Here is a 24,822-nt window from a genome sequence, read left to right as displayed (position 1 = left end):
AAAACAGCTGAAAGTTCGGTGGGGAGTAGAAAGGTCACCGTGTGGTCACCAAGGAAAATGGAGGCTGGAGCAACAGGGGTGGCCGCATTGCTTACGGCTTAAGAAAAAACTACGGTAATGGCTGCGGAATTCGAAAGGCAGTTTACAACATACATGGAGACAATGAGGAAGGAGATGAGGGAGGTTTTGAGTGTGCTGGTGGAAGAGGCGATTTCCCCGGTGACGATTGCGGTGGCGAGTGCAGTGGCGGAGGTGCGGGAGCAAGGGGAGGCGCTGAAGGCAGTGGAGGAGACACTATTGCAGCATGGTGATCATCTTACGTCGATGGAGAAGGAGATGCGGAAGATGATGGAAATTAATATAGATCTGCGAGGAAAATGGAAGACCTGTGACGAAATTCTCCGACCCCCGCAGGGTCGGAGAATCGCCCGGAACCGGCGAAAATCCCGCCCCCGCCGTGGCCGGAATTCTCCGCCACCCAGGAATTGGCGGGTATCGCGCCGCGACGATCGGCGAGCCCCCTGCGGCGATTCTCCGGCCCGTAATGGGCCGAAGTCCCACCGCTGAGAGGCCTCTCCCAATGCCGTGGTTTCAACCACCTCTGGTGACGGTGGGATTGGCGGCACGAGCGGGCCCCCGGGTTTCTGGGGGGGGGGGGGGTGAGGCGATCAGACCCCGGGGGATGCCCCCACGGTGGCCAGGCCCGCGATCGGGGCCCACCGATCGGCCGGCGGGCCAGTGCCGTGGCGACGCTCTTTTTCTTCTGCTGCCGCCATGGCCTCCACCATGGCGGAGGTGGAGGAGAACCCCCCTACCGCGCATGCGCCGGTGGTGACGTCAGCGGCAGCTGATGCACCGGCGCATGCGCGAACCGGTGAAGGCCTTTCAGCCAGCCGCAACGTCGGGCAGCGGGCATCAAAGGCCGTTGGGGCCAGTTTTGGCACCAGTTGGCGTGGCGCCAACCACTCCGGCGCGGGTCTAGCCCCTAAAGGTGCGGAGAATTCCGCACCTTTGGGGAGGCCCGACGTCGGAGTGGTTGGCGCCACTCCGCTACGCCGGGACCCCCCGCCCCGCCGGGTAGGGTAGAATCCCGCCCCTGGAAAACAGGTCCAGGCGACAGAATTTGAGGATTGTGGGGCTGCCCGAAGGAGTTGCAGGGCCGAGACCTTATGAGTATTTTGCTGCGATGCTGGCGGAACTATTGGGGGAGGGGGAGGATCCCTCTCGATATGAACTGGATCGGGCTCATCGGTCGTGGAGACCTGTACCAAAGGCGGGTGAGCCGCCAAGGGTAGTGACTCTGTGCTTCCGTAGGTACAGTGTGAAGGAGAAGGTCCTGTCCTGGGCCAAGCAGAAGCAGGTGGTGTACTGGGCTGGAGCTGGTATACGTGTATACCAGGACTTTACGGTGGAGCTGGCAAGGAGGCGGGCTGCTTTCAACCGGGTGAAGAGGGCACTGTACATTAGCAAGGTGCAGTGTGGCATTGGATATCCAGCGAAGCTGAGGGTGACTTACAAGCTCAAGGACTTTTTTTTTGGAACGGCGGAAGCAGCGGAGGAGTTTGCGAAGGCAGAAGGACTATGGCAGAATTGAGAAATGGCCATGTGCCGATGTAACCTCATGACTGTATTTTCTCTTTTTTTTGTTTGTTTGTTTCACTGTGTGCGGGTGTACGGGCTAAAGAAGCCAATGTTGTATATATTTGGGCAAGGGAAGTGATGGGACTTTCACTCGAAGTGAGGGCTCTTTGGGGTGTAGGTGGAACTGCGGGGTTTGTGTGCTAAAAGGGGATTTCTGGGCTTTCCTAGGGTCGGGCAAGGGGGAAAGGGACCTGGGCGGGGGCCTCCATGCTGGCCGGTTTAAGCCAATCAGTGAACGGGAGTGAGGTGGGGGGAGGGGCTGCGGCCATCGGAGCCTGGCAACTCTTGGGTATCATGTACGGCACTCTTTCAGAGGTTGAACGGTGTTGAGTGTGTGTGTGTGTGGCGGGGGGGGGAGTGGACTCTATGGTGACCATGGGCAGTCCCAGGCTCCTTTTTTCTTTTTCTCCTTTGCTTTTTGTTTCCACCGTGGGTTTGTTTTATTGGATGCATATATTGACAGGTGGGCCGTTGCTTGGGGTGGTGGGAGGATGGGAACGTTGTTATTGTTAAGGGGATTGATTTTGTATTTGTTACCGTTTACTGTTTGGGGGTGGGGGTGTAAATTTTGGAGGAAAATGTGAAAATGGAGAATAAAAACATATTTTTTAAAAAGCTAGGAATCCTGTGGTCACTCACCACCTCACTTCCCAAAGCCTGTCTATCATCTACAAGACACAAGTCAGGAGTGTAATGGAATATTCCCCACTTGCCTGAATGGGTGCAGCAACACTCAAGAAGCTCGACACCATCCAGTACAATGCAGCCCGCTTGATTGACACAAACATTCACTCTCTCCACAAACAAAACACAGTGGCAGCCGTGTGTACCATCTACAAGATGCAATGCAGGAAGTCACCAAGGTTCCTTCGGCAGCACCTTCCAAACCCACGACCACTACCATCCAGAAGGACAAGAGCAGCAGATACCTGGAAACACCACCACCTGACGGTTCCCCTGCAAGTCCTGATTTGGATATATCACCGTTCCTTCACTGTTGCTGGGTCAAAATCCTGGAATTCCCTTACTAATAGCCCTGTGGGTGTACCTACATCACAGGGACTGAGCGATTCAAGAAGGAAGCCCACCCCCACCTTCTCAAGGGCAATTAAGGATAGACAATAAATGCTAACTTAGCCAGCGATGCATATGTCCCATAAATTCATTTTTAAAAGGCTACCATACACTTGACAGTGGAAGATATCACCGAATGATAACTGCAACCTGAATCTTGGACCTCAGACTTAATAACGGAGTGAAAATATGAAGATCAGCATTCTCTGATTAATAGAATAGTATTTACAGTGCAGAAGGAGGCCATTCGGCCCATCAAGTCTGCACCAGCTCTTAGAAAGAGCACCCTACTTAAGCCCCACGATTCCACCTTCTCCTCTTTATCCCCGTAACCCAGTAACCCCACCTAACCTTTTTGGACACTAAGGGCAATTTATCATGGCCAATCCACCTAACCTGCCCATCTTTGGACTGTGGGAGGAAACCGGAGCACCCGGAGGAAACCCACACAGACATGGGGAGAATGTGCAGACTCCGCACAGACAGTGACCCAAGCCGGGAATCGAACCTGGGACCCTGGAGCTGTGAAGCAACTGTGCTAACCACTGTGCTACTGTGCTTGAACATTTGCTTTAGTCACACACACTGTGTGTGTGACAATGCTGTCAGCCATCACTCAGCCAGTTACTGCAATAATTTAAGTGAGAACAACATGAGACTTACCTCTGTGGTAGATAAGGGCAGCAGCTAAAGCTACCAGTGTGGCTGTGACTAAAACGCTAATCACAATCGTAGGGGTTTCATCAGGGACTGACCCAGGCCCGGTTTTACCTAGGATAAAGACAAGAATCTGCTCATTCGGAGCTAAAACAGGATTTTGTGTTTTTCTGTGTTAGGCTTAGTTAAAATGGAAAAACCAGCAACAGCTCTAAAAACAGACATCCAGAATAAATGAACAATGCCAATGAGCCCTGGCGTCAGTGCCAGTGGGCCCTGGCGTCAGTGCCAGTGGCAACCAGGTGAAGACTCAACCCGGCCTTTATAAACACTGTAGATCACTAAGATAACCAATACAGTTGGATCAATATTGATAATGATAATGGTGGAACTGGTTTCAAGCAGTTTCAAGGCATTCAAAAGATAGATATTAACCTAATCCTTTATAGAACAGATGTAAACAACCCATTCTTTGCTCCTGTTCTATCCTTCCTTCTAAAGATAGCCTCTGACATCCCCAGCTCCGGGCAGTAAGGGCATCAGCTTTTCTGTGTTGGCCATACGGAGGAGCAATTCATTACCTCCTTTTGCCTTTTGTCCGCAGACCTACAAATTTTTCCTTTTCAGATAAAGATCCAATATCCTTCCGAAAGCCTCGATTGAACCTGCTGCCATCATACACTCAGGCAGCACCTCCTGCATCCTAACCACTCACCGTGTGAAAAGGTTTCCCCTCAGGTCGCCATTGCTTCCTTTGCCAATTACCTCAAATCTCTGTCTTCTGGCTCTGCACATTTACACCAACGGGAACAGTTTGCCCCCATTTCTCTCTCTATCCAGATCCCACAGGATTTCGAACATCTCGAACAAATTTCTCACCCTTCACTTCCAAGAAGAACAATCCCAACTTCTCCAAACTTTCTACGTAACTAAAAATCCTCATCGCTGGAACTATCCCTGGAATCTTTCCTGAATCCTCTCTAATGCTTTCACAGAGAGCAGACTTGATGGCCCGAATGGCCTAATTCGGCTCTTATATCTTATGAACTTATGAGATGAGATTTCCCTCCCCCGCAGCATGTTCTGCGGTGGCAGGGATAGCTCATTATGGCCGCCGCCGGAATCTTCTGGTCTCGCCGCTATCAGCGGGGTTTCCCTCCACCACAGAACCAGACAATCCCACCCCACAGCTTTCCAAAAGTATGGCCCAGGACTGGATGCAATACTCCAGCTGAGGCCAAGCTAATATTTTATACAAATTTAACATTCTTTCCCAGCTTATTCCATATCCTTTATTAACCATGCTTTCAAACTAATCTTCCACCTTCAATGATTTATGCACATTTACATAGAGGACCCTGTGCTCCTGCACTCCTTTCAGAATTCTACTTTTTATCTTGTATTGTCTCCCAGTGTTCTTCCTATCAAAATGAATTACTTCATACTTCTCCGCATTAAATTTCGCCTGCCATCTGTCTGCCCATTCCACCAACCAACGTTTGGTTTTTGAAGTTTTAAACCATCCTCATTGCTCACAATGCAATTTGGATCATCCAAAAATGTTGAAATTGCCCTCTGGTGCACCAAGGTCGAGATGATTAATAGCTGATCAATACATATCAGGAAGAGCAAAGATCCAAACACAGACCCCTGGAGAACTCCACTACAAACCTTTCTCCAGGCTGAAAAACAACCAATAAATACAACACTGTTTCATGTCACTCAGTCAATTTCATATCCATGCTGTCACTTTTAATTTTATTTGTGGGGCTATAACTTTGCTCACAAGTCTGTTGTCCGACACTGTCAAATGCCTTTTGGAAGTCTATATACACCACATCCACAGCATCGCCTTCATCAACTCTTTCTAGTTACCTCATCAAAAAACTGAAACTATTCATTTTGTACTGATTTATTATTTCTAGAGGTTTCCCCACCACTAAGGTTAAACTGACTGGCCTGTAGTTGCTGGGTGTATCCTTACACCTTTTTGAACAAGGGTGTAACTTTTGCAATTCTCCAATCTCCTAACTATAAGGAAGATTGGAAAATTTTGACCACAATTTCCACTCTCACTTTCTTCAGTATCTTTGGATGCATCTCATCCAGTCCTGGGTGCTTGTCAACTTCAAGTAGAGACACCTTATACACAGCTTCCTCCTTACCAATTGACTAAATACTGCTTTCTTTTCATAGGTGATCTTGGCCTACAGTAGGAGATTACCCATTTAACTTAGTATGACCTAAAATCTCCCACTTCCGTTATACATTAACCGTTCCTTAAGTGGGCACTTCATCCTTCAGGAACCAGTCTAAAATTATTCTCCGTCCCGATAGCTTGATTCGTCTTTAGTTTTCCAGTTGGCTAACTTCTAATACCAGAACTGCGTTTTGTTGTGTGGGTTACACTGTCGTGTGCAAGCTCCCACCCACATTTTGTGTGGTGAACGATAGAGTCAGCATTTTTTATGCTTAAAGTACAGGCCTGGCTTTTTCTGTGTCTTGCTCTCTAACTTTCAGATGGTTCCAGACCACAGAAGACAAACTGGAAACTGTGGTCTGTCTGTGATATCCATGGGTTTATCGGAAAGACGGTAACCTAATCTCAAATGGCAATGGGAAATACATCAGCTTTATATCCATGTAGAAATGCTAATTAGTTATTTTTGATCCCAACATCCTTTCATCTCAGATGTATATGACTAGTTTACAGCACCACTATTTACAACTTGTTAGCTATAACATCTTTCTGGGACATTGTGAGACTCAGGATCTATGCATTGTATACTCAGAGACTGCGATCATTGTCTCACACCTTCTTCTCAGTAAAACAATCTTGAGTCATCCTCTGATCTCTAACAATCAAACTGGGTTGACCTATATGTGACACCAGGCCCACAACAATGTGATTGATTCTTAACTGCCCTCTGAAATTGCAACAAACGCTTACCTTGCCATTGACCTCTATATTCCATTCAAGTGTTTTAAAAATCTTTATAGGTCCTACTTGCTCATTTCCAACCTGACTCCCTAAATTTTGACTTCAGGATCACATCCCTCTTTCTACACAGGTCAATGGTACTGATGGGGACCACAGCCACTGGCTGTTCACATCCCCCCCATCAGGGGGCCCTAGCGTCAGGGAGCAACATACCATCTTGGATTCAGGTCTGCAGCTGCAGAAACACCTGTCTGTGCCTCTAGCTATCAAACTGCCTATGGCTATCACTCCTCAAAACTCTACATGCTGCTGCACCCGTATCCTCTCCCTCCCCCACCATACAACTGAACCAGATGAACCATCACTTTCATCAATCAGAGAGTGATGTGCACTCAGAGTAATCCTGCACTACCTGCCTTTTTTTGACTGCCTGGTGGCCACCCATTCCCTTTCTTAAGCTATGGAGTGGTCAAATATATAAACGTGCTATTCACAAAGCTCTCAACCTTGCCAATGAAAAATGAAATGAAATGAAAACCGCTTATTGTCACGAGTAGGCTTCAATGAAGTTACTGTGAAAAGCCCCTAGTCACCACATTCCGGCGCCTGTCCGGGGAGGCTGATACGGGAATCGAACCGTGCTGCTGGCCTGCTTGGTCTGCTTTAAAAGCCAGCGATTTAGCCCAGTGAGCTAAATCAGCCCCACTGCAATGACTCCAGTTAGTGCTCAACCTCCGAAACCTGGCGCTCAAGCTGCTACAGCTGACAACACTTCCTGCACAAATGTTTATTCAGTACAGTGGAAGCATCCTGGAGTTTCCACATGGGACAGGATGTGCACTTCAGGGTTCAGGATTGTCCAGCCATTCCTCTACATCATCCACCCTCAGTGGTATTGTAGCCCCTTTAACCTCGTATAGATTTCCATTTGGTTCCTCCATGACACTTTTCAGTAGCTTCCAAGCAGACACAATGTAAAGCAAACTGCAGTAAGAGAGATCCTGAAATTTTGCTGCACTACATCTATTAGTATGAAGACAATTAGCTCTAAGTGAAAAGTACTTAATAGCCAGACTGATGGTAGAGTTGGCACAACTGGCCTCTCCTCGTTATGGAATGGGGTAAAATATGCGACTAGATTCAGGCTCCTGATCACCATTCAATGATTCCTGATGCAACAAGAATGTGTATAGAACTTGGTGATTGCAGTGCCAAGCATGGTCATAATGCCACTCCCACAATCCACCTTCTGGCCAACCATAATCCACAAGAGCAATGGCAACATGGGTGCGGTAAACAAACAAAATTGGGGGAAGGTGTGGGGGGGGGGGAACACACAACAGGTTCCATATTACCATCCGTGACAATAGTGCAAATCACCACTTTTACCTTAAACAAGCACTGATCCCTATCGAGGTGATGATCTTTTGCAGGGAGCTTGTGATACTTACATGTCACATCAGTTGTTGAGCTGCCTGGCTTGAGTTCTTCTCGTGACCCACAACTGAAAACAAAGAGACAGAGGTCGTCAGGGGATCAGAACACAAGAATTGCCATCGACAATATACGATCAATGGTCCCAATAACAGGCAGACATTTTCCACCTACTTTGTTCAATGATCCAGATCTTTTATGGGATCTATAGGAAGGAAAAAGCTTGGGCTCTTTCCGATGTGATCAGTAGATGGATATCTATAACATAAAGCCCACCCTAGCTCATCCAACCTCTGTTAAACACCAACATCAAGCAGTTTCCTAACTAATTCCAGGATGTTCCCCTTCACTCCTGGTTAAAACACCACTCCCGTGTTGCTCACTCTTAGTGTAATGGAGAGCTTCCTGACATCAAATGTGCCTTTCGTTAGTTTGAACCGCCTCCCTGCCTCTGCCTGACACAGTCACAGTTTGACTTTAAATCATGTTCCAGGTTTCCCCTTTTAACACCATTTATTATTTTATACACTTGCACGAGCTGTCTGCCTGTTTTTGAGGCTGAAAATACCTTTGAGACCAGACTTGGGCTTTGTGCTTTTTCTCAATGCCGCCGCCATCAGGCTGTCTACATCTCACAACCTCTACCACTGAGAAGACCAAGGGCAGCATCCATATAAGAATAGCATAATCTCCAACGACCCTCCGAGTCCCACAATATCATTTACCATCATTATCCTTGCTGCTGGGTCAAAATCCTGGGACTCTCACCCTAACAATGGGAGTGTCTTCACCACCCGAGTGAAGCAACTCAAGGTAACAAGTGATGGACAATATGCCAGAAATGCGGAGGTTAAAGAGACAATTGGTAGAGGAGAACTAAACCAAATGTGTCTTCGCCCTCTGGGATAATCCTGGCTCATGAGCACTTTTGACAGGGAAGTGAGGCACCAGAATGTTTGATGTAGCCCAGCCAGACTTAACGGTGGATGGCGAGAGCAGTTTTGCTGCTGTTGGGCTCAAACCTGAGCCCCAGAAATGGGGCCATCCTAGGGAGAATGACCAACCTGGAAAAGAGTAAAGGTATCGTTTGGGACAAGAGCATCCAATGTGGCAGAGAGAGTGTGGTTTAGCATAGATACAAGGTGAATGAAGGGCCCAGGCACAGCAGTTGGCAGTTTGAAACTTTTTTTAAAAATAAGGATAGGTGGAATCCACACCGTGTAAAAATAAGAACAAAGTTCTATTTACAATCAAATATTTCCCCTACCGGGTCCTTCCTGATCAGTGGCTTACTGACTGACGTAATATACACCAAGCAATTGAGACACCCCCCCCCCCCCCCTAGCGAGAGAGCTTGCACTCAGCAAGGGGCATACGGAAGACAAGCATTCCCCCACTTATGGCCCATGTGGGAGATTACAACTTAGCCCATTTAAACTGTGGTTCCTGCCTCCACCTATTTAACTCTTAGTTCTTGACTTTGCCGACCTAACCTACAGTCACATATCCCGAGAGGAAGCTCAATTATTGAGCATGCAAATAAGCAGACTTCCTGACTCTGTCGATTTAACCAGCATTCCTCACTCTTGCCAAAATTAGGTAGGCATGGAAGTTGGGAGGAGGCTGAAAGGAGGCTTCAAGGGAACTTGGACAGGCTACGGTAATAGGCAAGAACCTGGCAGATGGAATATAATGTGAATAAGTGTAAAGTTATTCACATTGGTTGAAAAAAAACAGAAAAGTAGAATATTTCCTAAATACTGAGAAGTTGGGACATGTTGATGCGCAAATGGACCTGCAACAAAGGTTCAAAAGACTAATCTCCAGGATGGCAGGGTTGTTTTAGGAGGAGAGATTGAGGAAACTGGGCTTGTGTTATCCAGTATTGAAGAATGAGAGGTGATCTCATTGAAACTTGCTAAATTGGTACAGGGTGCGAAAAGTGTGGATGGAAAAAGGGCATTTCCCCTGGCTGGCCAGTGAGTCGAGAAGCAGACAGCACAGGTTAGGCCATTTGAGACTGTGACGAGGAGGAATTGTGTCACTCAGAGGGTGGTGAATCTTTGGCATTCTCTACGCCCGAGAGGAAGCTCAATCATTGAGCATGCTCAAGCCAGAAAGAGAGATTTCTGGAGGCTTGTGACATCATGGGATATGGGGATAACACAGGAAAACGGCATTGAGGTTGATGATCAGCCATATTCTAATTGATAAATGGCCTGAATGGCCTACCCATGTTCCTAGTCTCTCCAATTAACCTGGGTTACCAAGAATCTCCAGTAAACCTGAACTACTTACTTTGTCCATTTCTGACAGCACTCCACAGATGAGGAGACATTTGAGTAATAGCCACTTTCACATTCCTTACACATTGTGTCTTTGTGTTTGCGGTCCGCTAGTAAAGAAAGCAAGTCAGCACATCAGTGAATGACAATTATCACTTGCAGAGATACACCATTGAAGCATTTCACTTTTTCAACATGGTGTTATAAATCAGACAAGTATACAGATTGATGAAATTTGATATAGGTTCGCTGGTTTTACCTGGAATGTCTACTCCAGATCCAGGCTCACACGACGTGTCCTTCACACACATCTCACAGTCGCTATTGATGCAGTGCTTCCCTATTTCACATAGACACACAGTATCTTGCAAAGTGGTCCCAGGAGACTCCGTTACAAATCCTCCATCTGAAAACATTACAATGCAGAGATAAGGCTTCCTCACCTGGCGAGAGTACAAACAGTGACGGGGACAGCGAATTGTACCTGGGACAGTGACAAGGCTGTGTACCCGAGACAGTGAAGGGGCTGTGTACCTGTTACAGTGACAAAGTTGTGTACCTGAGACATGTACTGGGCTGTGTATCTGAGACATGTACTGGGCTGTGGACCTAAGACATGTACTGGGCTGCGTACCTGAGACATGTACAGGGCTGTGTGCCTGAGACATGTACAGGCTGGTGTACCTGACACAGTGACAGGGCTGTGTACCTGACACAGTGACAGGGCTGTCTACCTGACACAGTGACTGGGCTGCGTACCTGACACAGTGACAGGGCTGTGTACCTGACACAGTGACAGGGCTTTGTATCTGACACAGTGACAGGGCTGCTCACCTGACACAGTGACAGGGCTGTGTACCTGACACAGTGACAGGGCTGCATACCTGACACAGTGACTGGGCTGCGGGCCTGACACAGTGACAGGGCTGTGTACCTGACACAGTGACAGGGCTATGTACCTGACACAGTGACAGGGCTGTGTATCTGACACAGTGACAGGGCTGTGTATCTGACACAGTGACAGGGCTGTTCACCTGACACAGTGACAGGGCTGTCTACCTGACACAGTGACGGGGCTGCTCACCTGACACAGTGACAGGGCTGTGTATCTGACACAGTGACAGGGCTCTGTACCTGACACAGTGACAGGGCTGTGTATCTGACACAGTGACAGGGCTGTGTATCTGACACAGTGACAGGGCTGTTCACCTGACACAGTGACAGGGCTGTCTACCTGACACAGTGACGGGGCTGCTCACCTGACACAGTGACAGGGCTGTGTACCTGACACAGTGACAGGGCTGTGTACCTGACACAGTGACAGGGCTGTCTACCTGACACAGTGACTGGGCTGCGCACCTGACACAGTGACAGGGCTGTGTACCTGACACAGTGACAGGGCTGTGTATCTGACACAGTGACAGGGCTGCTCACCTGACACAGTGACAGGGCTGTGTACCTGACACAGTGACAGGGCTGCATACCTGACACAGTGACTGGGCTGCGGGCCTGACACAGTGACAGGGCTGTGTACCTGACACAGTGACAGGGCTATGTACCTGACACAGTGACAGGGCTGTCTACCTGACACAGTGACAGGGCTGCATACCTGACACAGTGACTGGGCTGCGGGCCTGACACAGTGACAGGGCTGTGTACCTGACACAGTGACAGGGCTGTCTACCTGACACAGTGACTGGGCTGTGTACCTGACACAGTGACAGGGCTATGTACCTGACACAGTGACAGGGCTGTCTACCTGACACAGTGACAGGGCTGCTCACCTGACACAGTGACAGGGCTGTGTATCTGACACAGTGACAGGGCTGTGTACCTGACACAGTGACAGGGCTATGTACCTGACACAGTGACAGGGCTGTCTACCTGACACAGTGACAGGGCTGCTCACCTGACACAGTGACAGGGCTGTGTATCTGACACAGTGACAGGGCTCTGTACCTGACACAGTGACAGGGCTGTGTATCTGACACAGTGACAGGGCTGTGTATCTGACACAGTGACAGGGCTGTTCACCTGACACAGTGACAGGGCTGTCTACCTGACACAGTGACGGGGCTGCTCACCTGACACAGTGACAGGGCTGTGTACCTGACACAGTGACGGGGCTGTGTATCTGACACAGTGACAGGGCTGTGTACCTGACACAGTGACAGGGCTGTTCACCTGACACAGTGACAGGGCTGCATACCTGACACAGTGACAGGGCTGTGTACCTAGGACAGTGACTGGGCTCTGTAACTGCGATAGTGACTGGGCTGTGGACCTGGGACAGTGAGTGGACTGCGGGCCTGACACAGTGACGGGACTGCGCACCTGACACACTGACAGGGCTGTGTACCTGGCACAGTGACAGGGCTGTCTACCTGACACAGTGACTGGGCTGTGTATCTGACACAGTGACTGGGCTGTGTATCTGACACAGTGACAGGGCTGTGTACCTGACACAGTGACAGGGCTGTGTACCTGACACAGTGACAGGGCTGTGTACCTGACACAGTGACAGGGCTGTGTATCTGACACAGTGACAGGGCTGCGTACCTGACACAGTGACAGGGCTGCGCACCTGACACAGTGACAGGGCTGCATACCTGACACAGTGACAGGGCTGCTCACCTGACACAGTGACTGGGCTGCGTACCTGACACAGTGACAGGGCTGTGTACCTGACACAGTGACAGGGCTGTCTACCTGACACAGTGACTGGGCTGCGCACCTGACACAGTGACAGGGCTGTGTACCTGACACAGTGACAGGGCTTTGTATCTGACACAGTGACAGGGCTGCTCACCTGACACAGTGACAGGGCTGTGTACCTGACACAGTGACAGGGCTGCATACCTGACACAGTGACTGGGCTGCGGGCCTGACACAGTGACAGGGCTGTGTACCTGACACAGTGACAGGGCTATGTACCTGACACAGTGACAGGGCTGTCTACCTGACACAGTGACGGGGCTGCTCACCTGACACAGTGACAGGGCTGTGTATCTGACACAGTGACAGGGCTCTGTACCTGACACAGTGACAGGGCTGTGTACCTGACACAGTGACAGGGCTGTCTACCTGACACAGTGACTGGGCTGCGCACCTGACACAGTGACAGGGCTGTGTACCTGACACAGTGACAGGGCTTTGTATCTGACACAGTGACAGGGCTGCTCACCTGACACAGTGACAGGGCTGTCTACCTGACACAGTGACTGGGCTGCGCACCTGACACAGTGACAGGGCTGTGTACCTGACACAGTGACAGGGCTGTGTACCTGACACAGTGACAGGGCTATGTACCTGACACAGTGACAGGGCTGTCTACCTGACACAGTGACAGGGCTGCATACCTGACACAGTGACTGGGCTGCGGGCCTGACACAGTGACAGGGCTGTGTACCTGACACAGTGACAGGGCTATGTACCTGACACAGTGACAGGGCTGTCTACCTGACACAGTGACGGGGCTGCTCACCTGACACAGTGACAGGGCTGTGTATCTGACACAGTGACAGGGCTCTGTACCTGACACAGTGACAGGGCTGTGTATCTGACACAGTGACAGGGCTGTGTATCTGACACAGTGACAGGGCTGTTCACCTGACACAGTGACAGGGCTGTCTACCTGACACAGTGACGGGGCTGCTCACCTGACACAGTGACAGGGCTGTGTACCTGACACAGTGACGGGGCTGTGTATCTGACACAGTGACAGGGCTGTGTACCTGACACAGTGACAGGGCTGTTCACCTGACACAGTGACAGGGCTGCATACCTGACACAGTGACAGGGCTGTGTACCTAGGACAGTGACTGGGCTCTGTAACTGCGATAGTGACTGGGCTGTGGACCTGGGACAGTGAGTGGACTGCGGGCCTGACACAGTGACGGGACTGCGCACCTGACACACTGACGGGGCTGTGTACCTGGCACAGTGACAGGGCTGTCTACCTGACACAGTGACTGGGCTGTGTATCTGACACAGTGACTGGGCTGTGTATCTGACACAGTGACAGGGCTGTGTACCTGACACAGTGACAGGGCTGTGTACCTGACACAGTGACAGGGCTGTGTACCTGACACAGTGACAGGGCTGTGTATCTGACACAGTGACAGGGCTGCGTACCTGACACAGTGACAGGGCTGCGCACCTGACACAGTGACAGGGCTGCATACCTGACACAGTGACAGGGCTGCTCACCTGACACAGTGACTGGGCTGCGTACCTGACACAGTGACAGGGCTGTGTACCTGACACAGTGACAGGGCTGTCTACCTGACACAGTGACTGGGCTGCGCACCTGACACAGTGACAGGGCTGTGTACCTGACACAGTGACAGGGCTGTGTATCTGACACAGTGACAGGGCTGCTCACCTGACACAGTGACAGGGCTGTGTACCTGACACAGTGACAGGGCTGCATACCTGACACAGTGACTGGGCTGCGGGCCTGACACAGTGACAGGGCTGTGTACCTGACACAGTGACAGGGCTATGTACCTGACACAGTGACAGGGCTGTCTACCTGACACAGTGACGGGGCTGCTCACCTGACACAGTGACAGGGCTGTGTATCTGACACAGTGACAGGGCTCTGTACCTGACACAGTGACAGGGCTGTGTATCTGACACAGTGACAGGGCTGTGTACCTGACACAGTGACAGGGCTTTGTATCTGACACAGTGACAGGGCTGCTCACCTGACACAGTGACAGGGCTGTGTACCTGACACAGTGACAGGGCTGCATACCTGACACAGTGACAGGGCTGTTCACCTGACACAGTGACAGGGCTGCATACCTGACACAGTGACAGGGCTGCGTACCTGGCACAGTGACAGGGCTGTGTATCTGACACAGTGACAGGGCTGCATAACTGACACAGTGACAGGGCTGTGTACCTGACACAGTGACAGGGCTCTGTATCTGACACAGTGACAGGGCTGTGTACCTGACACAGTGACAGGGCTGTGTACCTGACACAGTGACAGGGCTGCTCACCTGACACAGTGACAGGGCTGTGTACCTGACACAGTGACAGGGCTGTGTACCTGACACAGTGACAGGGCTGCGTACCTGACACAGTGACAGGGCTGCGCACCTGACACAGTGACAGGGCTGCGCACCTGACACAGTGACAGGGCTGTGTACCTGACACAGTGACAGGGCTGTGTATCTGACACAGTGACAGGGCTTTGTATCTGACACAGTGACAGGGCTGTGTACCTGACACAGTGACAGGGCTGTGTACCTGACACAGTCACAGGGCTGTTCACCTGACACAGTGACAGGGCTGTGTACCTGACACAGTGACAGGGCTGTGTACCTGACACAGTGACAGGGCTGTGTACCTGACACAGTGACAGGGCTGTTCACCTGACACAGTGACTGGGCTGCGCACCTGACACGGTGACAGGGCTGCATACCTGACACAGTGACAGGGCTGCGTACCTGGCACAGTGACAGGGCTGCGTACCTGACACAGTGACAGGGCTGCGTACCTGACACAGTGACAGGGCTGCGTACCTGACACAGTGACAGGGCTGTGTACCTGACACAGTGACAGGGCTATGTACCTGACACAGTGACAGGGCTGTGTATCTGACACAGTGACAGGGCTGTGTACCTGACACAGTGACAGGGCTGTGTACCTGACACAGTGACTGGGCTGCGTATCTGACACAGTGACAGGGCTTTGTATCTGACACAGTGACAGGGCTGCTCACCTGGCACAGTGACAGGGCTGTGTATCTGACACAGTGACAGGGCTGCGTACCTGACACAGTGACAGGGCTGTGTATCTGACACAGTGACAGGGCTGCTCACCTGACACAGTGACAGGGCTGTGGATCTGACACAGTGACAAGGCTGTGTACCTGACACAGTGACAGGGCTGCGTACCTGGCACAGTGACAGGGCTGTGTACCTGACACAGTGACTGGGCTGCTCACCTGACACAGTGACAGGGCTGTGTACCTGGCACAGTGACTGGGCTGCTCACCTGACACAGTGACGGGGCTGTGTCTCTGACACAGTGACAGGGCTGTGTATCTGACACAGTGACAGGGCTGTGTATCTGACACAGTGACAGGGCTGCGCACCTGACACAGTGACAGGGCTGCGCACCTGACACAGTGACAGGGCTGTGTACCTGACACAGTGACAGGGCTGCTCACCTGACACAGTGACGGGGCTGCTCACCTGACACAGTGACAGGGCTGTGTATCTGACACAGTGACAGGGCTCTGTACCTGACACAGTGACAGGGCTGTGTATCTGACACAGTGACAGGGCTGTGTATCTGACACAGTGACAGGGCTGTTCACCTGACACAGTGACAGGGCTGTCTACCTGACACAGTGACAGGGCTGCTCACCTGACACAGTGACAGGGCTGTGTACCTGACACAGTGACAGGGCTGTGTACCTGACACAGTGACAGGGCTGTCTACCTGACACAGTGACTGGGCTGCGCACCTGACACAGTGACAGGGCTGTGTACCTGACACAGTGACAGGGCTTTGTATCTGACACAGTGACAGGGCTGCTCACCTGACACAGTGACAGGGCTGTGTACCTGACACAGTGACAGGGCTGCATACCTGACACAGTGACTGGGCTGCGGGCCTGACACAGTGACAGGGCTGTGTACCTGACACAGTGACAGGGCTATGTACCTGACACAGTGACAGGGCTGTGTACCTGACACAGTGACAGGGCTGCATAACTGACACAGTGACAGGGCTGTGTCTCTGACACAGTGACAGGGCTGTGTATCTGACACAGTGACAGGGCTGTGTATCTGACACAGTGACAGGGCTGCGCACCTGACACAGTGACAGGGCTGCGCACCTGACACAGTGACAGGGCTGTGTACCTGACACAGTGACAGGGCTGCTCACCTGACACAGTGACGGGGCTGCTCACCTGACACAGTGACAGGGCTGTGTATCTGACACAGTGACAGGGCTCTGTACCTGACACAGTGACAGGGCTGTGTATCTGACACAGTGACAGGGCTGTGTATCTGACACAGTGACAGGGCTGCGCACCTGACACAGTGACAGGGCTGCGCACCTGACACAGTGACAGGGCTGTGTACCTGACACAGTGACAGGGCTGCTCACCTGACACAGTGACAGGGCTGTGTACCTGACACAGTGACAGGGCTGCTCACCTGACACAGTGACAGGGCTGTGTACCTGACACAGTGACTGGGCTGCGCACCTGACACAGTGACTGGGCTGTGTTCCTGACACAGTGACGGGGCTGCTCACCTGACACAGTGACGGGGCTGCTCACCTGACACAGTGACAGGGCTGCGCACCTGACACAGTGACGGGGCTGTGTACCTGGCACAGTCACAGGGCTGTGTACCTGACACAGTGACGGGGCTGTGCACCTGACACAGTGACAGGGCTGCGTACCTGACACAGTGACAGGGCTGCGCACCTGGCACAGTGACGGGGCTGTGTACCTGGCATAGTCACAGGGCTGTGTACCTGACACAGTGACGGGGCTGTGTACCTGGGAAAGTACCAGGACAGTACCTGGGACACTGGCGGGGTTGTGTAGCTGTGGCAGTGATCTGTGCACATGTGACAGTGCCAGTGCTGCGATTCCTGTCGTTTCTCGTTTTGCTCATTCTGTTGGGTGGGAGAAATTCCTCCCACTTAGTATTCCAACAGGATTTGTATTCTGCTCAGTAGAACATCAATTTAAAGCACAAAGTTTTGCAAATTCCGTTGGGGATTTAATTTGGCGGTGAACTTGCTTCCTGCCTCCACTCCCCCCAAAGTCTATATTTATTCACAGTGGATTGTGATTGAGAGGAAATACTCTCCATTTTGAGCGTGCGGCACAATTTAATCAGACTATCAGTGCTGGCCTCGACGATCAGGATACGCATACACACGCAAACACCAGTGACACACAGCCAGAAATACTTGCAACAACACAATAGGGAAAGCTAATGTGTACCTACTTGGATCGCAGTACATGTGCTGTTGACAGTGATCGGCCAAGTTCCAGTTTGACTGATATCGCCCCTCTTCACAGGCCTTACAATCAGTGTCATTCTGTACCGTGCATTCACTGTTCATGTAGGAACCTGCAACACAAGACAGCACATGTACCAATCTATTGTGCAAGGAATACAATCCATAGACCTGGCTCTAATTCTGCTCCTTTGCCACCGGCCCGGGTGCCCTTTGACACCATTTCATAGAGTCATAGAAGAGTCATAGAATCCATAAAGTGCAGAAGGAGGCCATTTGGTCCGTTGAACTTGCACCGACTCTTAGAAAGAGCACCCTACCTAAGCCCACTCCCTCGCCCTATCCCTTAACACTGCACATTGAAATAGTCAATCCACCTAACCTGCACATCTTTGAAATGTGGGAGGAAACCGGAGCACCCGGAGGAAACCCGCACAGACACGGGAGGAAGTGCAAACTCCACACAGACAGTGACCCAAGGCTGGTGGTGATCCTGGGTCCCTGGCGCTGTGAGGCAACAATGCGAAGCACCATGTCCCCATGCCGCACTTCCCTTGCAGTTAAATACTTGCTCGTTGATACGAAAATAAACCTCCCGGTAGATATTGGAAGTATTGGCCAAAAAAAAAGACAAGCTTTGAGAAGTCGGTTTGAAGATGGCAAAAGGGGAGTTGAGGAGATTGTAGAATTTTCCAGAGAGTGTCACCCATGGTGACTAGCAACAATGCCACCAATTTGGAGTGAAGAGTGGCAGATTCACCAATCAGCAGACCAGAAGGAAGAAAGGAATGATCAGAGCCAAGACTGGCAGTGCTTACACTTTCCAACATTAGCAATTGCCCCCAACCCAGGGGTCAATTTTGCCAACATATCACAGCCGCAACTAATATCAAATTAAATTAACCTAGGTCAACAGCTGGAAATAAAACCCGTCAACTTCCTGATCTGAGTAGCTTAGCTTCTCATTCACCCAATTGCAAAGTCTGATCAGTTTTTTAAAAATTCCCCACCCATTCAGAAGCCAACCAACCAGTCAATCCATCCTACAACTCCCAGATATTCAGTATTGGCTGGGCGAAACATTTGAGTGGCTTGAATTCTATTCAAAGCCATTGATTCCACAAAGAAATGGGTAGAATTGTGGAGATCAAGCCCAAAACACTGATAAAATCTTGGAAAGCTATATCATAAAAATGGAAGTTGACATTTTCAGCCCTATGGACAGGAGGGGGCCATCCCACCCCTCAAGCCATCAATCAAAACATGGCTAATCTGGGACTCAACCATCTCCCTTGATACTCAGGCCTGACAAAATTCTGCTGATCTAAACCTTGAAAGCTCCAATTGGCTCCAGCTTCGACAGCCCTTTTGGGGGACAGTATTTGTTACAACCAACAAGTATCTTACGGGGTGGAAAGAATTAACTTACCCGTGAACCTTGCAGAATAGCACCTCTCCTGTTAAGGGGGCGAAGGACCTCTTAACAATGTCTAGTTGTATGACATATAGAGCCGGCCGGTTAGGCACCGGTAAGGCAGACCCAGTTGGGATCTACCGTGTGGTGTATATAACAGTTATTGTAAATAAAACTAAGTGTCTTAGAACTACTGGTGTGGACTCCTTTGTGGCCTTATAAAAGTATCCCAGATGTCTATTGCACTGTGTCTGTGTGTGTGTATAGAGATGCTCCTTGATTTCACTCCTGAATGGACTCGCACCTATCAGTGATCCAGTTTACATTCCAGCTTTGACAAAGAGTCATCCAGACTCGAAACATTACCGCCATTCTCTCTCCACAGAAGCCATCACACCTGCCGAGATTGTCCAGCATTTTCTGGTTTTGTTTAAGATTCCGGTATCCATAGTCCAGCCTTCTGTTCATCTCGTTCCCACCCCACTGCCCCCCCCCCCTGCCCCCCCCCCCTTGCCCCCCCCCCCCTTGCCCCCCCCCCCCCTTGCCCCGTCCTCCTCCGCAGGAATTCATTCTCCTCCATTATTATTTCTGTACTTACCCGGTGGACACTTGGCACAGCAACGGGAAAACTTTAAGTACTGTGTGATAGTGTTACATTTGGTGGCGGATTCACAATAGCACACCTGAAAGAGTAGTACAAAGACTGCATTAGTATTCACGTTATCGCGTTTCGCTGCATTGCTCATTTTGGGGGTTACCAACCCCGAATAATCTGCAGGACTCTACTGTGAGAAAAATCCAGGAGAAGGTTCATCGGGGCAATTAGAAAAGTGTACGTAGTCAATACATTGTTTAAGTACTCTCACTTATTATTTGTGTACATATCGGAAAGTGAAAAATTGGCTGCTTGACCGTCAGTCAAGAATGTTCCAGTAAGACAAGAAAGAAAGCTGCAACTGGAAGAGGCTCATCAATTAGGTCCATATTACCAGATTCTTTCCACCCATTTTCACCAACCCCAACTCCCAGGGAAACTCTGGTAGCAGGATTATAATGGTTACTGGACTGCTAATCCAGAGGATTTTACTAATGTGCAGAGTGTTTCTTAAATGGTTAGAAAGTGTAGATATAAAAAAGCCAAGCTGTGGAGATGTCGCCGTTGGACTGGGGTGGGCACAGTAAGACGTCTTACAACACCAGGTTAATGTCCAACAGGTTTGTTTCAAACACGAGCTTTCGGAGCACAGCTCCTTCACCTGATGAAGGAGCTGTGCTCCGAAAGCTAGTGATTCGAAACAAACCTGTTGAACTTTAATCTGGTGTTGTAAGATATTAAAAAAGGACCTGCATATCCAATAAACCACTGACGGCTAACATGCAGGTGCAGCAGACAATTCGGAAGGTTAATGGTATGTTGACCTTCAGAATCATTGAATCCCTACAGACAGAAGGAGGCTATTCAGCCCATCAAGTCTGCAACAACCATCCGAAACAGCATACTACCAAGAGATTGGGGAAATTGGGCACTTTCGAGTTTTGAAAAATGAGAGGTGATCTCATTGAAACCTACAAAATACTTAAAGCAATAGGCAGGGTAGATGCAGGCGAGCTGTTTCCTCTGGTTGGAGAGTTTAGAACCAGGATGCACAATTTCAAAGTAAGGAGGAAGCCACGTGCAACTGAGATGAGGAGAATTTATTTTTACTCAGAGGGTTGTGAATCTTTGGAATTCTCTATCCCAGAGGGCTGTGGATGCTCAGTCATTGAGTCCGACTGATTTCTAAATACCAATGACTTCAGAGGTGTGGGGATAGTTTGGGGAAAAGGCATTGAAGTGGATGATCAGGTATGATCACACTGAACGGTCTGATGGGCTGAATGGCCGACAGTTGCTCCTATATTCAGGAGAAAAGGGCAGTAAGGTATGGGCAACAATTGCTGCCTCGCCAGTGATGCCCAAACCCCAGGAACAATGAATGAAAAAATGTTTCTTTTTTGAATATTACAGCTTAGGTGCATAAGGCACACTGAGAAAATGCTTTCAAAACTCACAATAGGAGATGCTATTATGTATATTATATTAAAGAGGGTGGTAATGGGGGGATGTGAGTTCATTGACAACAGACACACATGACTCTGTAATGGATAATACTAAAAAGGCAGATTTGTTAAATTAATATTTTGTATCTGTTTTTCCCATGAAGGAAGGGAAGAAGAAAATAATAAACAGTCTAAAAAGTCACAAGAAGAATTTACTGATTGGATTTAATATAAATAAGGAAACTGTCAAGGGGAGAAACTACTGAACGTGAACAAATCTATAGGATTGCAGGGAATTGAGTGATTTTTATATTTCAGCTCCGTTTTGGGATGGGCTGTTACATCGGCCACTAAGTACCATCTCCTGAGACGGCGCTGGTCAGCTCTGTATTAAGCATTGCCTGGCAAGGCAGTCTCTGCCACGTTTACTGCAGGGGAGGACAGTGAGCTGAGATGGTGCATGTTTCACTGGCCTCTGTCTTCTGGGCTAGCTGAGCTTTTTGTTTCAGCTCGCCTCTTCTATTGCCCTTGCAAACAGCCAGCAGCTCCAAAGTCTCCACCATCAATGACAGTCTCCGAGTTGAAAGTGTCTACGCCTGCCATCTTCAAATCCCACTTACAGGTGTCCTTGTAATGGAGGCATGGACATCCAGCAGGTAATGATGCAGCGGCCAGTTAACTGCATGGAATGTCTTTGGCTATACGATTGTCACCCATCTATTGAAGGTGCCCGAGCCAGGGCAGATGTCGTTGGCTCAGTACTAGACGTATGCTGACAGAATTAGTATGCCTCCCAGCACCAATCCCCTTCCATCCCACACCCATTGTCCAACAGGAGTGGGTCAGGAAATCTGTTGGCATCTGCGAAAGCTCATAAAGTGGGTCACCAACCCTCCCACTCCCAGGATTGTCTTGGAGCCTCCAGATATTAAACAATTAAATCTGGTGCACACTACGGTGAGCCACCAGGAGAGGAATTACTGAGACAATGTGTGCGATTCTCCAGAAAAATTTCTAAGTGTGCCAGCGAGCGGGAATTGTCGCGGGTTTCCCGGCGCTAGCCCAACGAGGCCAGCAATACAAATCAACGTTAATTTGTCCACTTAATGAGGCCTCATGGGCTTCTCGCCCCGAATGCTGGCTCGCCAGCTGATTCGCTGGGACCGCACTCGCCAGCCCCATGCTAACATGCCCCACTCTCAGATGGGCATGGCCGAGGCGCTGCAGAGCTTGACCCAGGCGCAGGTGGGCATTGCTGAGGTGCTGCAGAGCATGCCCCAGCGACTGAGGAGCATCGCCGATGGCTTCGACACGATGGTGCGGACCATGGGGAACCGCCAGGGCTGGCAGAGCCAGATGATGCAGGGACAGCCAGGGCCCGAACCAGCTTCCCCTCCATTCCAAGGTGAACCCCAGGGTGCTGTGGGCACCAACCGGGAGGAGGGGACGCTGAGTGCTTACCAGCTCTCCCGCATTTCACCCCTCTGATGCGGGCCGCAACTCGGGATCAGCACACGGGACAGGGCTGCACGGCCGTGCATGTGCCGCCGACAAGTGAGCCGGGGTCCTCCGGCCCCAGAGCCCCCAGAGGCGCTCGCCCACCAGGGGCACTGAAGGCCGCGGGACACGGTAAGCAGCTGGCTGCTCCATCTCAGATGTGCATCCTGGGGACACACTGAGACGTAGTGGTAGAGCTAGGAGGGCTAAGCACATCGAGGATCACTGAGGGGACCTGGGGGAGGGGGGGCTGCACCATCGGGAGAGTGGGGACCAATATTGAACAATAAACGCCCTTGTGCACAACCAGTAGCATGCCTCTGTCACTTTCTTCCACAATGCATCACCGCGTGCAGGTGATGGGTGTGAGTGAGCACCAGACAGGCAGGGGTCAGACTATGGCACAGATTGAGGAGCACAAACGCCGAGCTCTCTGTGGGTTATCATCAACGCGCTGACCTTGACAGTGACCTGCTGACAGTACCGACACAGTCCCAGCACCGTGGAGTGATGCGACACACACTCTGGAGACATTGGCTTGATGGGTGGGTAAGGTTGCGATGATGGACCAGGCCACGTCCTAGGTGAAGTGGGCAAGTACGAGGGCCTCCCTGGCCCTCCGGGCTTGCCGGACCTCCACCACTGCCACCTGTCCTGCAACCTCTGGCTGGGCCTCAGGTTCCTCCCAGCCTCGTCCTCCAGCCCCAGCTGGTCCAGTGCCTCATCATCATCCTCGTCTCCCCCCCCTCATCCTCTTCCTCCGAGATGGCCACATGTTCCTCGTCATCAACCTCCAGCCCGTCACTCCGCTCCTGTGTCATGTTGTGGAAGATACAGCAGACCACAACAAAGCGGACGACCCTCCAGGAGCGCACCACCATAGCGGTCGAGGTATCGGAACCGCACCTCAAGGAGTCCAATGCACTGCTCAATGACACCCCGGGTGGCTGCATGGGCCTCATTATGGCAGGTCTCCGTTTCAGTCTCCGGCTTCCGTACTGCCATCATTAGCCAGGTCCTCAGCGGATATCCCTTATCCCCCAGGAGCCAGCCACCCATCCTTGGGGTGCTCCTCAGAGAGACCAGGGATGACCGACTGCCCCAGAATGTAGCTGTCGTGCACACTCCCCGGGAAGCGTGCACACACGTGCATTATCTTCATCTGGTGGTTGCACACGAGCTGTATATTGAGGGGTGGAACCCCATTCAGCTAACATAGGGCACCCCAAATGGCTCAGTGAGCACAGGGCAACATATGTGGCATCTATTACCTCCTGGACCTGGGACATTCCGGCGATGGCGGAGAAACCTGCTGCCTGGGCATCCTGTTGGGCTTGGTCCATGTCAATGTGGATGCAGTCTTCCGCCCAGGCATACAGGACATTTGTGACCTGCCCAATGCACCTGTGGGCTGTGGCCTGTGAGATACCACACATATCCTGGAGAAATGGGCTTGGTGGGTGGGTCTGGTTGCGACGATGGACCAGGCCACATCCTAGATGAAGTGGGCAAGTACGAGTGCCTGGAATGATTCCGTGGCATAAACGTTCAGGGCTGCAGTGCTGCAGTGACCTTGACAGCCACCGGGCGCAGGTAATTTCCTCCTCCATGTGGTGCCAAGTCCATGGGGACGTGGCACAGGTACCGCACCACCTCCTTGTTGAGGCGGGGCCTCCTGCGGCACAAGTTGTCTGTCATCTGTTCAAAAGACCAGCAACGCCTGTACACCCTGGTCCATCGTGGGACTCTTCCTCTTGAGTTCCTCCCTAGCCTGATGGGTGGCCAGGTCCTCAGGGTGTGGGATGGGGTCCAACACTCCCTCGAGCATCTGCAGA

The 24,822-nt window shown here is 50.9% G+C and overlaps 1 protein-coding gene across 1 annotated transcript in view; it reads right to left on the bottom strand.

Annotated features, from left to right (window-relative positions):
• Positions 1-24,822, bottom strand: part of LOC119969407 (tumor necrosis factor receptor superfamily member 5-like) — a 64,972-nt gene that overhangs the window by 21,834 nt on the left and 18,316 nt on the right. The window contains exons 2-7 of the mRNA XM_038803024.1: positions 20,049-20,133; positions 18,024-18,149; positions 10,292-10,438; positions 10,046-10,142; positions 7,765-7,817; positions 3,379-3,486 (exon numbers count right to left, since the gene is read on the bottom strand). Coding sequence (XP_038658952.1) covers positions 3,379-3,486; positions 7,765-7,817; positions 10,046-10,142; positions 10,292-10,438; positions 18,024-18,149; positions 20,049-20,133 — 616 coding nt within the window. The remainder of the gene's footprint in view (positions 1-3,378; positions 3,487-7,764; positions 7,818-10,045; positions 10,143-10,291; positions 10,439-18,023; positions 18,150-20,048; positions 20,134-24,822) is intronic.

Source organism: Scyliorhinus canicula, chromosome 7 (genome assembly GCF_902713615.1).
Source record: "Scyliorhinus canicula chromosome 7, sScyCan1.1, whole genome shotgun sequence".
Taxonomy (NCBI): Eukaryota; Metazoa; Chordata; class Chondrichthyes; order Carcharhiniformes; family Scyliorhinidae; genus Scyliorhinus; species Scyliorhinus canicula.
The sequence above is the reverse complement of the archived record's forward strand: the minus strand, read 5'-3'. Positions and strand labels throughout refer to the sequence as shown.